Source organism: Diorhabda sublineata, chromosome Y, assembly GCF_026230105.1.
Source record: "Diorhabda sublineata isolate icDioSubl1.1 chromosome Y, icDioSubl1.1, whole genome shotgun sequence".
Taxonomy (NCBI): domain Eukaryota; kingdom Metazoa; phylum Arthropoda; class Insecta; order Coleoptera; family Chrysomelidae; genus Diorhabda; species Diorhabda sublineata.
Genome location: NC_079486.1, coordinates 2,306,941 through 2,319,084, shown reverse-complemented (window position 1 = coordinate 2,319,084; position 12,144 = coordinate 2,306,941). Strand labels below are relative to the sequence as shown.

The 12,144-nt window shown below is 30.6% G+C and overlaps 1 protein-coding gene across 1 annotated transcript; it reads left to right on the top strand.

The window, feature by feature from the left end:
• The first annotated feature begins 1,539 nt into the window (after nucleotides 1-1,539).
• LOC130452000 (interstitial collagenase-like) lies at nucleotides 1,540-2,481 on the top strand. The gene has a single exon (XM_056791360.1). It carries the CDS (start codon nucleotides 1,540-1,542, stop codon nucleotides 2,479-2,481), a length of 942 nt encoding a protein of 313 aa, XP_056647338.1.
• The last annotated feature ends 9,663 nt before the right edge of the window (nucleotides 2,482-12,144 follow it).

The following is a 12,144-nucleotide window of genomic DNA, read 5'->3' as shown; positions in this document are numbered from 1 at the left end:
AAACATAGTAATATTGGATATAATCGTCAGAGGTGAATCAAAGTTAGAAAGTTAAATGTAGGAGTTATTGAGGAAATAAGTAAAGCGAAACAAGCTTTTGACAAAGGTTACACTCCCAATTTTACAACTGAATTATTCAAAATTACGAAAGTGAAAATAACGAATCCTGTAACGTATTTAATAGAAGATATGAATGGATCACCTATCAGAGGTTGTTTCTATGAAGAAGAATTACAAAAAACCAACATTTATCTCGTTGAAAAAGTATTGAAGAGGAATCGTAATAGAATTTACGTCAAATGGTTAGGTTTAGATAAAAAACATAACGGTTGGATATACACTGATGATTTGGTATAGAAAAGGCAACCAATCAGACAAGTTCGGGAGCTAACATATAAATCGAAAGACATTAGTTTGAAAATCGACAGTGGACAAGTGAGTGTAGTCAATATGAATCAAGATTCTGGGTATTATAGTGAAGATAGTGAGACTAGTGTTACATGTACTACGGATGAAGAACAATCAAATTACGATCGTGATTTGAATCAAATTCTACTAAATTACGAAAATGCAATAAGACGAGAAAAACATTATTTATTTCAATGTTGGTCGATTTATGGTTGGGTGTAGCCTTAGCCCTGCCAGAAATTTTGCACCTGTCATCATTTTATCAACATTTATCGGAGCTGTGGAACCTATCAAAATGTCTTTCCATACTTTCGAATGGGAACATGTAAGAGTAAGAGTAAGGAGGAGTATCTCAATTCTCCAGATAACAAAAGTCCTATCGATTCTAATTTCTTGTACCAAGATTTTTGTCAAATGACTAAAGTCATTTATGATAATCAGAAATTTGTTGAAATTCGCCGACATGATGTAACTTTTGTTCTCGATGAAGAAGTTGTGGAAATTTTACGTCTTTAAGAGAATTTGTATCACCTTTCAGTTTTAAATAAAGTGAACTTTTGCGATTTTTATTATAATATTGTTAATTTATTAAAGTCATTTATACCAAATCCAAAGTGTGGATTTTCCAATTGTATAGATTTAATGTATGTCGTTTGTGATATTTGTTCTGACAACAGCTCAATAGGGAGAGCACTTAGAGAGTATCTGTACTATTACAAAATCAATGTAATCAATGATTTAACATTATAGAATTATGAAAATATTCTTTGTTTTATTTAAATATCGAATCCAAGTGTTATTTCAATGAAAATTTCTCTGATGTAGAATCAGTATTAAAGCTAACGTCGAAAGTGAAGGATGCTTCTTCTTCTTCTTCTACTATTTTTATGTTTAGTTGCAAGTGAAAAAATTGATCTAAATTATGCCGTAAAATATATGGAAAGATTTGGATATTTTAACAAGTCGGAGCATGATGTCACAGATGACATCGATTTTAAGAGATTTTCAAGAGAAATTCAATTTACCTGTAGATGGCACTCTTAATCCTGAGACAATTCAACTATTAGAGCGACCTCGTTGTAGTGTAGGTGAAAATGATGAGGGTGATCATTCGTATAATGTTAGAACAAAATGGAAAAAAAAACTAACCTAACTTGGTATTTTCCTCAAGCCACACCGCCATACGTTGCTGCTGCTGAAAAGGCATTTAATGTTTGGCAACAAAATTCCAAATTTACATTTAAACGAGTAACGATTCCTGTGCCTTCGCCTGACATAACTATTACTATTGTTAATGAAAAACATCAATTTCGAGCTAATTTTCAAGGTAATCGATATTGTGACTTTAATTTTGATGGTCCCGTTAAGGTGTTAGCTCATGCTTATTTTCCCTCTGAAGATGGATGTATTGAAATTCATTTTGATCGTAATGAACGATGGAATCCAAACATCGATGGAATTGTACAAGACACTGAAACTAGCTTCTTTATGGTATTAGCACACGAATTCGGCCACACCTTAGGAATTGGTCATAGCGACGTTCCAACTGCAATAATGTATCCGTGGTTTCAGAAAAATTTTTTAATATTACATTCTGAATACGTCAAAGATTATCTTCCACAGAAGATTCCATTCGAACCAATATCACACATTTTTAAAAATTCTGCAGGCAATTTGTTTGCATTTAATAAACTTACCGGCGATTGTTATACGACATCTTTCCCAGATTTGACTATATTGGAAATAAACAAAGTACCCATACCAACTAATTCGAAAGTCGATGTTATTTTTCAAACAAATAGTGGTCAAATTTTTGTGTTTTATGATCAAGCATATTACATCGAATTCAATGATGGATTTAAGAAAATTTTGAATAGAGGTAGAGTTAGCGATCGTTTTTTGGGGCTTCCGAAAAATCCTACTGCTGCATTCCGTTATATCGATGGATACATTTACTTTTTCACTCAAGACACAACCAACACCACCACCTCCACCACCTACTACAAATTCAGCGAATATTCGAGAAGTGTTGTATCATCTGGACCATTTGATTGGAATCTTTTTTACATCTGAAAGTGTATCATTTTTTTGGGAAATAAAACAATCAAGTATTGAGCAGTCGTTTTATTTACATTATCTTTTTTCAAATATATATATTTTTAAATATATATATATATATATATATATATATATATATATATATATATATATATATATAGTAAGTTTGAAGTATACATTATTTATACAAATATAATTTATCAAATAAAAAAAAATTAAAAACTCTCATAAATCACTATCATCTTCATTATCAGCGACAAATCCTATCACATTGTTTATAAGTTTTTATCATAAACACTCGATTGAATTCTTTTTGACATCACGAAAATTTTGAACCATATAATGTATCAAAATCTTCGGTAGCATAAACGCGATGATAGTGATCTCTTATAACACGTAATTTGAAATTCATATTATTTTTGTCTAAAATGTATTCGAAATATCGAAACAACGTTGACATAGCACTAAATTTAAATTTTTCACATAATAGTAATGGAACCAAACACAATACCTCTGTAATTTATACAAATTATCCCAATTTGATTCATCAATTACACAATTACGCAAATAATTTGGTATATATTGCGAGGCTTTAATGTTTTCTAAACAATAAATATGATTGTTAGTGACTCTTCTGGATTTGTACTAGTATTTAAATCAATGTAGCCATTTTGATTGTTTAAATTGAGGAATTTTATGAATTTTTTTCAAAAACAATCCATGTTCCAATGCTTGCTTCAGATTTCTATAGTGTATATAATATATATTCTTTCTTATCAAACTAAGTTGTCATTAATTTCGGTAATTTTGATATGGGTGGTATACGATGTTCAGGACAAAATGGAATATCTCTATGCAAATCTTTCCTCTGCATCGTCTGCTATTTCCATTACATTAAAGTTATCAAAATTTTCAAGCCATTTGAAATGTCCGTACGGTAAGGCTTCAGTCATAGCCCAACCATAAACGTTATTACAATCTATATACAGGAGACTTTTGGAAGGTTTTGAAGGATTGTAATTAGGTAAATATTCGTTATTTGCTTCGGAATTACGGAAACAACACAACGAAACTCCTCCTCGTATTGCTTTCTCTATAAAAAGAATCATATCTACATCCTTTAAAATTTGAAGTTTTCATTTTGTATATTTCAACATACAATCCCAACTAAAACTGGGCATAGTGTAGTACTAATGTGGATCTAAGCCGTAAATTTCAAAACCTGTCTGTCTGAAATTTTCCATCACTGTAGCAAGAAGTACAATGTCAGTTTTCATATACAGATCACTATATTGACCTAATGATTCAATATCGAACATCTTCCAAACATTTTTTGCATGTTCATACTTTGCCTTACTGATTCCTTCATCATTTACTCTATTGTAAAAACATTCGATCGAGGGTAAATTTGTTTCATTCAGTTTATCTACACTGTCAATATAATCGTATGGAAATACATACTCCTTTTCTAGTTAGCAATTCCAAGTGTTCTTTATCCAAATAATGAAATTCCTTTTGCAAAATTGAGAAATCGTTTTTAAGCAATAAGGAAACTAACTCATCAAGGCTAGCACTCATAAATCTGAAAGAATCTATGAATCTAAATTTAATTTTGGTATCGCTTTCAAACAATGCAAAAGAAATATATTTTTCTTTATTAATTGGAAGTACGCTGACCTTTCTTTTTCGACATATCTCTTTAATCATCAGATGTTCATCGTAATTCGTTAGATTATGAAATGACAGAGGCCATATAAACAGTTTTTTGAAATTTAGATTACAAGCTCTATGACTAAATCCTCTGAATTCTCCGCTGAAATGATGATGATCTGAAACAATGGAATCTGCAGAGGAAAATGGTTTCTCACATTGTTCGTTGTTACGGTTTTAATATCTTTAATTTTTGATTCGATAAATTTCGCAATTATGGACAATTCATTTGCAAACCATGTCATACTATCCATTCCAAGATAACTTTTATAATAAGAAAGATTATCATCGAAAGTACATTTTACATAGTAACCCTCACTGTATGCTATATGTTTTTGATACTTTAAAGTTTTATTTGTTACATGATTACACTTCTCTAGCATTGATTCGAAATCACCATAAATTATATACATTACATACATAATTTTTAAAATAAACAAAATCGTATTCTGGAAATGACATTTTATACTCATTAATTTCAGCACACAAAAAAGAATGTTTTCTCAATTTTTCTTCGTTTAATCGTCACAGATGAATTGTTTCCTTTTTGTTTTAGAATTTTTACTGGAAACAAGTCTAGATAAATATTTTATCCAAACATAGTGATATTTAATTTCGTCATCATCATCACCATCATTATCATCATCTTCTTCTTCTACTTCATTATCATGAGTTTTTCGATAATATTTATTTTGTAGAATAAGCAAGTTAACATGACGTTCTACTTTATTATTAGTTAATCTTACTGGACAAATAATAAAAGATGTGCTACTTTTTCCTTTTAATTCTAAAGCATATAAGTTAATTGAAATATTATTCATTTTCTCAAATTTTCTAATATCATTGATTTTCATATAAACATCTAAATTTTCTACATTCAAAATAGTGCTGTAGTACGGATATGAATATGTGAATTGTTTATTATTTTTGGTTGGAAATAAAGCACTCACTACACTCCAAAAGAAACATGCTTGATCATTATTTTTAACATTGATACAAGCATGTTTCTTTTCGATTTGTTCAGGTAATTTAATATAAGATGTACCATTACCCATTTCAAATTTATTAATAGCAACTTCTAATAAAATAATTTCAGATAAAGCCCCTATCCTTTTCCTGAATTTCTGACAATTTATTCAGAATATAATCCACTACCTACATGTTCTTTAAACCAATAAAACAAATCTGTGCTCGAATCAATGATAAAGTTTGGAGTATTTTCTATCAACAATTTCTTCATCATTTGTCATTTTTATAAAATCTGCACAAAAAGTATTATTCACTTTAAGTATTGGCATTGAAAGTAAACATTTTTTATTTTGTTTTTGAATAAACGAAATGAATCATTCAAGAATTCTGCAATATTTTTATGTTTAATATTAATAATTACTCCAGTTATTATTCTATTCTCACACTTTACCTAACTAATTTTTTTTTAATTCCAAAACCCAAATGACATTTTGCTTTCAATAAACATCTCATATGTTTAAGTAGACCAATTTTATTGAAAATTTTAAACTTTCTTCCTAAGGTAAATTTGAATTTTTTTAATACAAAATGACAATTTCTGATATGTTTATTGATTAATTTTATATAATATCCTGTATCGGAAATACCTTTTCTTCTCGATTTAATCACATTATCTACACTGCTCAAAATATCTTCAAGTTTTTTCATCTTACTATATATGAAAGTTGATTTGATTTTCCAGTATCGATTTTCCCTCGAAAAACTATAGAATATTTCTTGTCTATTAAATATTGCACTTGCTCCTGGTACGTTTTTGTGTCTCTATTAGGCAAAAATACTTGTACCTCTTCTAACAATAATAGAACTGTTTGACCAAAACGAGTGTTTACTACATTGGCACTTGGATAGGGTGTGTCTTGAGTTAATTCATGAAGTTCATTTGTTTCTTTCTTATATATTCGAGTGTATTGTTGTTTCTTTTGTGTCAGATATATTCGATATACATGAATTGAGATCGATTGTCACTTTGTGTTGATTGTAGATTTTCGAAGTCTATTGACGTCGATTGAAGTCGAATCGCATCATTTCTCATATATTTGGATGTATTAGAGTTAATTTGTGTCAGATTCATTCGATATACATCAATTGAAGTCAAATGAAATCGATTGTCACTTTGTATTGATTGCATGTTTTCGAAATCTATTGACATCGATTGAAGTCCAATAACATAATTTCTCATTTATTTGTGTGTATTAGACTTCATTTTCGTCGGATATATTTGATTTACATCTATTGAAGACAATAGAGGTTGATTGTCACTTTGTGTTAATTGCATATTTTCGAAATCTATTGAAGTCGATTGAAGTCCAATTACTTAATTTCTGATTTATTTGTGTGTATTAAACTTCATTTTTGTCAGATATATTCAATATACATGAATTGAGATCGATTGTCACTTTGTGTTAATTGCATATTTTCGATGTCTATTGACGTCAATTGATGTCGAATCACATAATTTCTCATATTTTTGGATGTATCAGACTTCATTTTTGTCAGATATATTCGATTACATCTATTGAAGCCAATAGAGGTCGATTGACACTTTGTGTTAATTGCAAATTTTCGAAATCTATTGACATCGATTGAAGTCAAATCACATCATTTCTCATATATTTGGATGTATTAGTATTTATTTGTGACCGATATACATGAATTGAAGCCAATTGAGATCGATTGTGACTTTGTGTTGATTGCATATATTCGAAGTCTATTGACATCGATTGAAGTCGAATTGCATTATTTCTTATATATTCGAGAGTACTGGCATGTACTTTCGTCAGATATATTCGATTTACTTCAATTGAAGCCGTTATACGTCGATTGTCACTTTGTGCTGATTGCAATCATTGAAGTTTATTGTCGTCGATTGAAGTCGAATAACGTTATTTCTTATATATTTGGTGTATTGACGTTTACTTGTGTCAGATCTATTCAATTTACTTCAATTGAAGCCATTAGAGTTCGATTTTCACTTGCTGATTGCAATCATCGAAGCTTATTGTCGTCAATTGAAGTCCAATCACATAATTTTTCATATATTTGTGTGAATTAGACTTGCAAATTTGGAAGTTTATCAACGTCGTTCGAATTACATAATTTCTCATATATTTGTGTGTATTAGACTTAATTTTTGTAGGATTTTATCGATTTACATCAATTGAAGCCAATGAGATCGATTGTCAATTTGAATTGCTTGCAAATTCTCGAAGTCTATTGCCGTCGATTGAAGTCGAATTACATTATTTTTTATATATTTGAGTTAATTGGCGTTTACTTTTGTCAGATATATTAGATTTACATCTATTGAAACCAATAGAGTTCTATTGTCATTTTGTGTTGATTGCATATTTTCGAAGTCCATTGACGTCGATTGAAGCCAAATAACATTATTTCTTATATATTTGGTGTATTGGCGTATACTTGTGTCAGATATATTCGATTTACTTCAATTGAAGCCGTTAGAGTTCGATTGTCACTTTGTGCTGATTGCAAATTTTCGAAGTCTATTGACGTCGTTTGAAGTCGAATCACATCTTTCCTTATATATTTGAGTGTATCGGAGTTCATTTGTGTGAGACATATTCGATATATATGAATTGAAACCGAATGAGATCGATTGTCACTTTGTATTGATTGCATATTTTCGATTTACATCTATTGAAGACAATGGAGGTCGATTGTCACTTTGTGTTAATTGCATATTTTCGAAATCTATTCACATAGATTGAAGTATTATAGTTTATTTGTATCAGATTCATTCGAAATACATGAATTGAATTGAATCCAGATGAGATCGATTGTCACTTTGTGTTGTTTGTATATTTTCGAAGTCTCTTGACGTCGATTGAAGTCCAATCACTTAATTTCTCATATATTTGGATGTATTAGAATTTATTTGTGTCAGATATATTATCGATATACATGAATTGAAGCCAATTGAGATCGATTGTCACTTTGTGTTGGTTGCATATTTTCGAAGTCTATTGACGTCGAATCACATAATTTCTCATATTTTTGGTTGTATCAGACTTCATTTTTGTCGGATATATTCGATTACACCTATTGAAGTCAATAGAGGTCGATTGTCACTTTGTGTTAGTTGCAAATTTTCGAAATCTATTGAAATCGATTGAAGTCGAATCACATCATTTCTCATATAATTGGGTGTACTAGAGTTTATTTGTGTCAGATTCATCCGATATACATGAATTGAAGCCGAATGAGATCGATTGTCACTTTGTGTCGATTACATGTTTCCGAAGTCTATTGACGTAGATTGATGTCCAATCAAATAATTATCACTCTATTTTAATTGCAAATGCTCGAAGTCTATTAATGTCGTTTGAATTACATCATTTCCCATATATTTGAGTGTATTAGACTCCATTTTTGTGGAATATATTCGATTTACATCTATTGAAGCTAATAGAGTTCGATAGTCAACTTATGTTGATTGCATATATTCGAAATCTATTGACGTCGTTTGAAGTCGAATCACATTATTTTTTATATATTTCAGTTAATTAGCGTTTACTTTTTTCAGATATATTCGATTTCCATCTATTGAAGCCAATAGATTTCAATTGTCACTTTGTGTTGATTGCATATTTTCGAAGTCTATTTAAGTATATTGAAGTCGAATCACATCATTCCTTATATATTCGAGTGCATTGCTTCTCATTTGTGTCAGATATATTCGATATACATGAATTGAGATCGATTGTCACTTTGTGTTGATTGCATGTTTTCTAAGTCTATTGACGTCAATTGATGTCCAATCACATAATTATCACTCTATGTTAATTGCAAATTTTTGAAGTCTATTAACGTCGTTTGAATTACATCATTTTCCATATATTTGTGTGTATTAGACTCCAATGTGAAAACCAACCTGAAAAAATCGGGAAGAGACGAGTACTTGATTTTCAATTTTTACTGGACACCCTATTTCAAGAAAAGTAGATGTAGGTTGATGTAACGGATAAAAGTATGGGCAAATGTTGATTCGTTTCTCCTGAATTTGAGTTGAGTAGATATGTGCAGATCCATGTACTCTGCTTGGAGTTGAAGGTAAAGTTATTCCAGGTTTCTCAGACAGAACTAAGACACTGAATGAAAACTTTTACGACAGAATTGTTACATGAGATAGCATTAGATGGCTAGTGTGTGGTCTCCTATATCAACTACACATGACCACTAGGTGGCAGCAGAACGGACGTCAAGTAGAAACGTCAGTGGCACTCCTGCCGGCTGCGCTTATCTTTCATCTGGTAAATGATATATGTTTCTTTAACAAAATAGTATTCAAAAAGTCCTGACTATAATTTAACAAGTTATAAAACATGTAACATGGTGTCAGGTGAAATCACGCCAAGAAGATAAAAGGTGGAAATAAGACTATACTGAAGTAAGACACAAATGAATAACAGTAGCTAGAGGTCAGTGAACTCAGCCACACCCTAATAGAAGCTTGCCGAGACCGAGTAGAAACGCGAAGATTTCACGTAGAGCAGTAATTTAATAATTATAAAAAGAAAATGTCAACATTTAAGCCACCAAAAGCTTTAGTGCTTGATCAAAATACAAGTCAAAATTTTACAAAATTCATGAATAGTTTCAAAATATACATGAAAGCATCTGGCTATGACAGTAAAGATGATGAAATGAAGATCGCTATATTTTTGAATATTGCTGGTGAAGATGCTCAAGAGGTATTTCAAACCTTTAAATTTGATAATGTTGGAGATGAAGAAAAATATGACAAGGTCATAGAAAAGTTTGAAAATCACTGTATGCCCTTTTAAAATGAGACATTTGATAGATTTAAGTTTAGCACGCGCTGTCAGCAAGAAGGGGAAGACTTTGATAACTTTCTTATGGCAATAAAAAAGTTAGCAAAGCCATGCAAGTTCGCAACATTGCATGATTCTCTGCTAAGAGATAGAATAGTATATGGTTTATTAGATGCAGAGTTACAAGAAAGGCTCTCCAGAGTGAAAAATTTGACTCTTAGTCAGGCAGAAAACATATGTAGATCCTCATAAGCAAGTTCAGAATATAAGAGTAAGAATAAAGATATTTGGACTGAGAATGTATTATTAATAGATAACGAGTTCATCGTTTTTAAGATATATACGGGTGCGAATTGTAACTGTTTGCCCATAAAGTTTGTTAGGAAGATAGGAGCAGAGAATAAAATAGTAAAAAATAGACTATCGTTGAATACATATGGTAATAATAAAATAAAAGCTACGGGGTATGTAATATTAGATTGTATGGTAAAAAGAAAATTTTCTAAAATTAAATTTATTGTTGTTAATTGTGACAGTATGCCTATCTTGGGATTAAACACCTGTTTCAAGTTTGAATTAATAAAACAAGTTAGTGAAGTTAATAATAAAAATAATTTTTTGACAAAAAAATCCGAGGCTTTTGAGGGTACTGGAAAAGTACCATACAAATACAAGATAGTACTAAAACAAAATGCAGTTCCATATCCTAGTAACTGCAGAAGGGTACCAGAAACATTAAACATTTGCCAATAGGAATATATTTTGATGATTTTATAATTGGGGGAGTAGATGAGAAAGAACATGATGAAATCCTCAAGGAAGTTATTAGTAGAGCAAAAAAATTTGGTATAAAGTTCAACAGATCAACAGATTCAAAGTTTCAGAAGTCGTTTATGTAGGTCAAATATTTTCAGCTGAAGGAGTTCGGCCAGATCCAGATTATGTAAAAGCCATTTTGGAGCTTGAAGATCCAACTAACAAAAAAGAGCTCCTAAGGATACTGGGTATGTTAAATTATATCTCAAAATTCGTATCCAAGTTGTCTGAGCTACTATTTCCATCAAGAAACCTTATTAAAAATAATGTAGAGTTTAACTGGACAAAAGATCTGTCTCTTATATTTTCAAGAATTAAGAATTTAGTATCGAAAATAACTACTTTTTCTAAATTTGACCCTAAGTTGTCTTTAGAAATACAAACCGATGCTAGTCAAAATGGCATTGGTGCTTGTCTTATGCAGCAAGGCAAACCAATTGCATTTTGTTCCAGAAGTCTCACAGAAACTGAGTCTCGTTGGACTCAGATTGAGAAAGAATATTTAGCTATATCATACAGCTTATAAAAATTGCATCATTTTTATTTGGGAGGCATATTGTTGTAAAAAGTGATCATAAACCGTTAGTAGCCATCCATAATAAGGATATTTACAAAGTGTCTTCTAGGCTTCAAAGACTGAAGCTAAAACTGCTAAAGTATAACTTCACTGTAGAATACCTTCCAGGAAAGTTTATGTTTATTGCTGATCTTTTATCTAGATCATTTATCAAATCTAATGTCAAAGATGATCCTGAAACGGAAGAGATTGTACATTCTCTTGAACTTGACTTACCCATCTCTAAGGAACGACTCCTTGAATTAAGAAATGCTTCTTCTAAAGATTTGGTTTTATCTAAAAACATTGATTTTTGTGGTGATGGTTGGCCAGAGGATAAAAAATCTATCACAAATCCAGACATAAAAGCATTGTTCAATCTTAAAGATAATTTGTATGTTCATCAAGGCTTAATTTTTCATGATTATCCACTTGTTGTTCCACAAACGTTACGTCACAAAATGTTATCAAAATTACAAGTAGGCTATGTTGGTATTGAGAAGTCTAAAGCTAGGGCAAGAAAACTTTTCTATTGGCCTGGTTTGTCTCGAGATGTTCAGGATTTTGTTTCAAAATGTAAAACTTGTTTGAAATATAGTAAAAGTGTAGTAAAAGAGCCACTAATGCAACATGAAAGACCAAATGTCCCATTTCTTAAAGTAGCAGCAGATATTTTAACTTATGCAGATAAAGATTTTTTATCAGTAATGGATTATTACAGTAACTGGCTTGAATTAGCTCCCTTGGATAGTAAAACTGCTTCAGAAATCATTT

Coding starts and splice junctions, on each gene's coding strand:
- LOC130452000 (XM_056791360.1), top strand. CDS start 1,540: ATGGAAAAAAAAACTAACCTAACTTGGTATTTTCCTCAAGCCACACCG.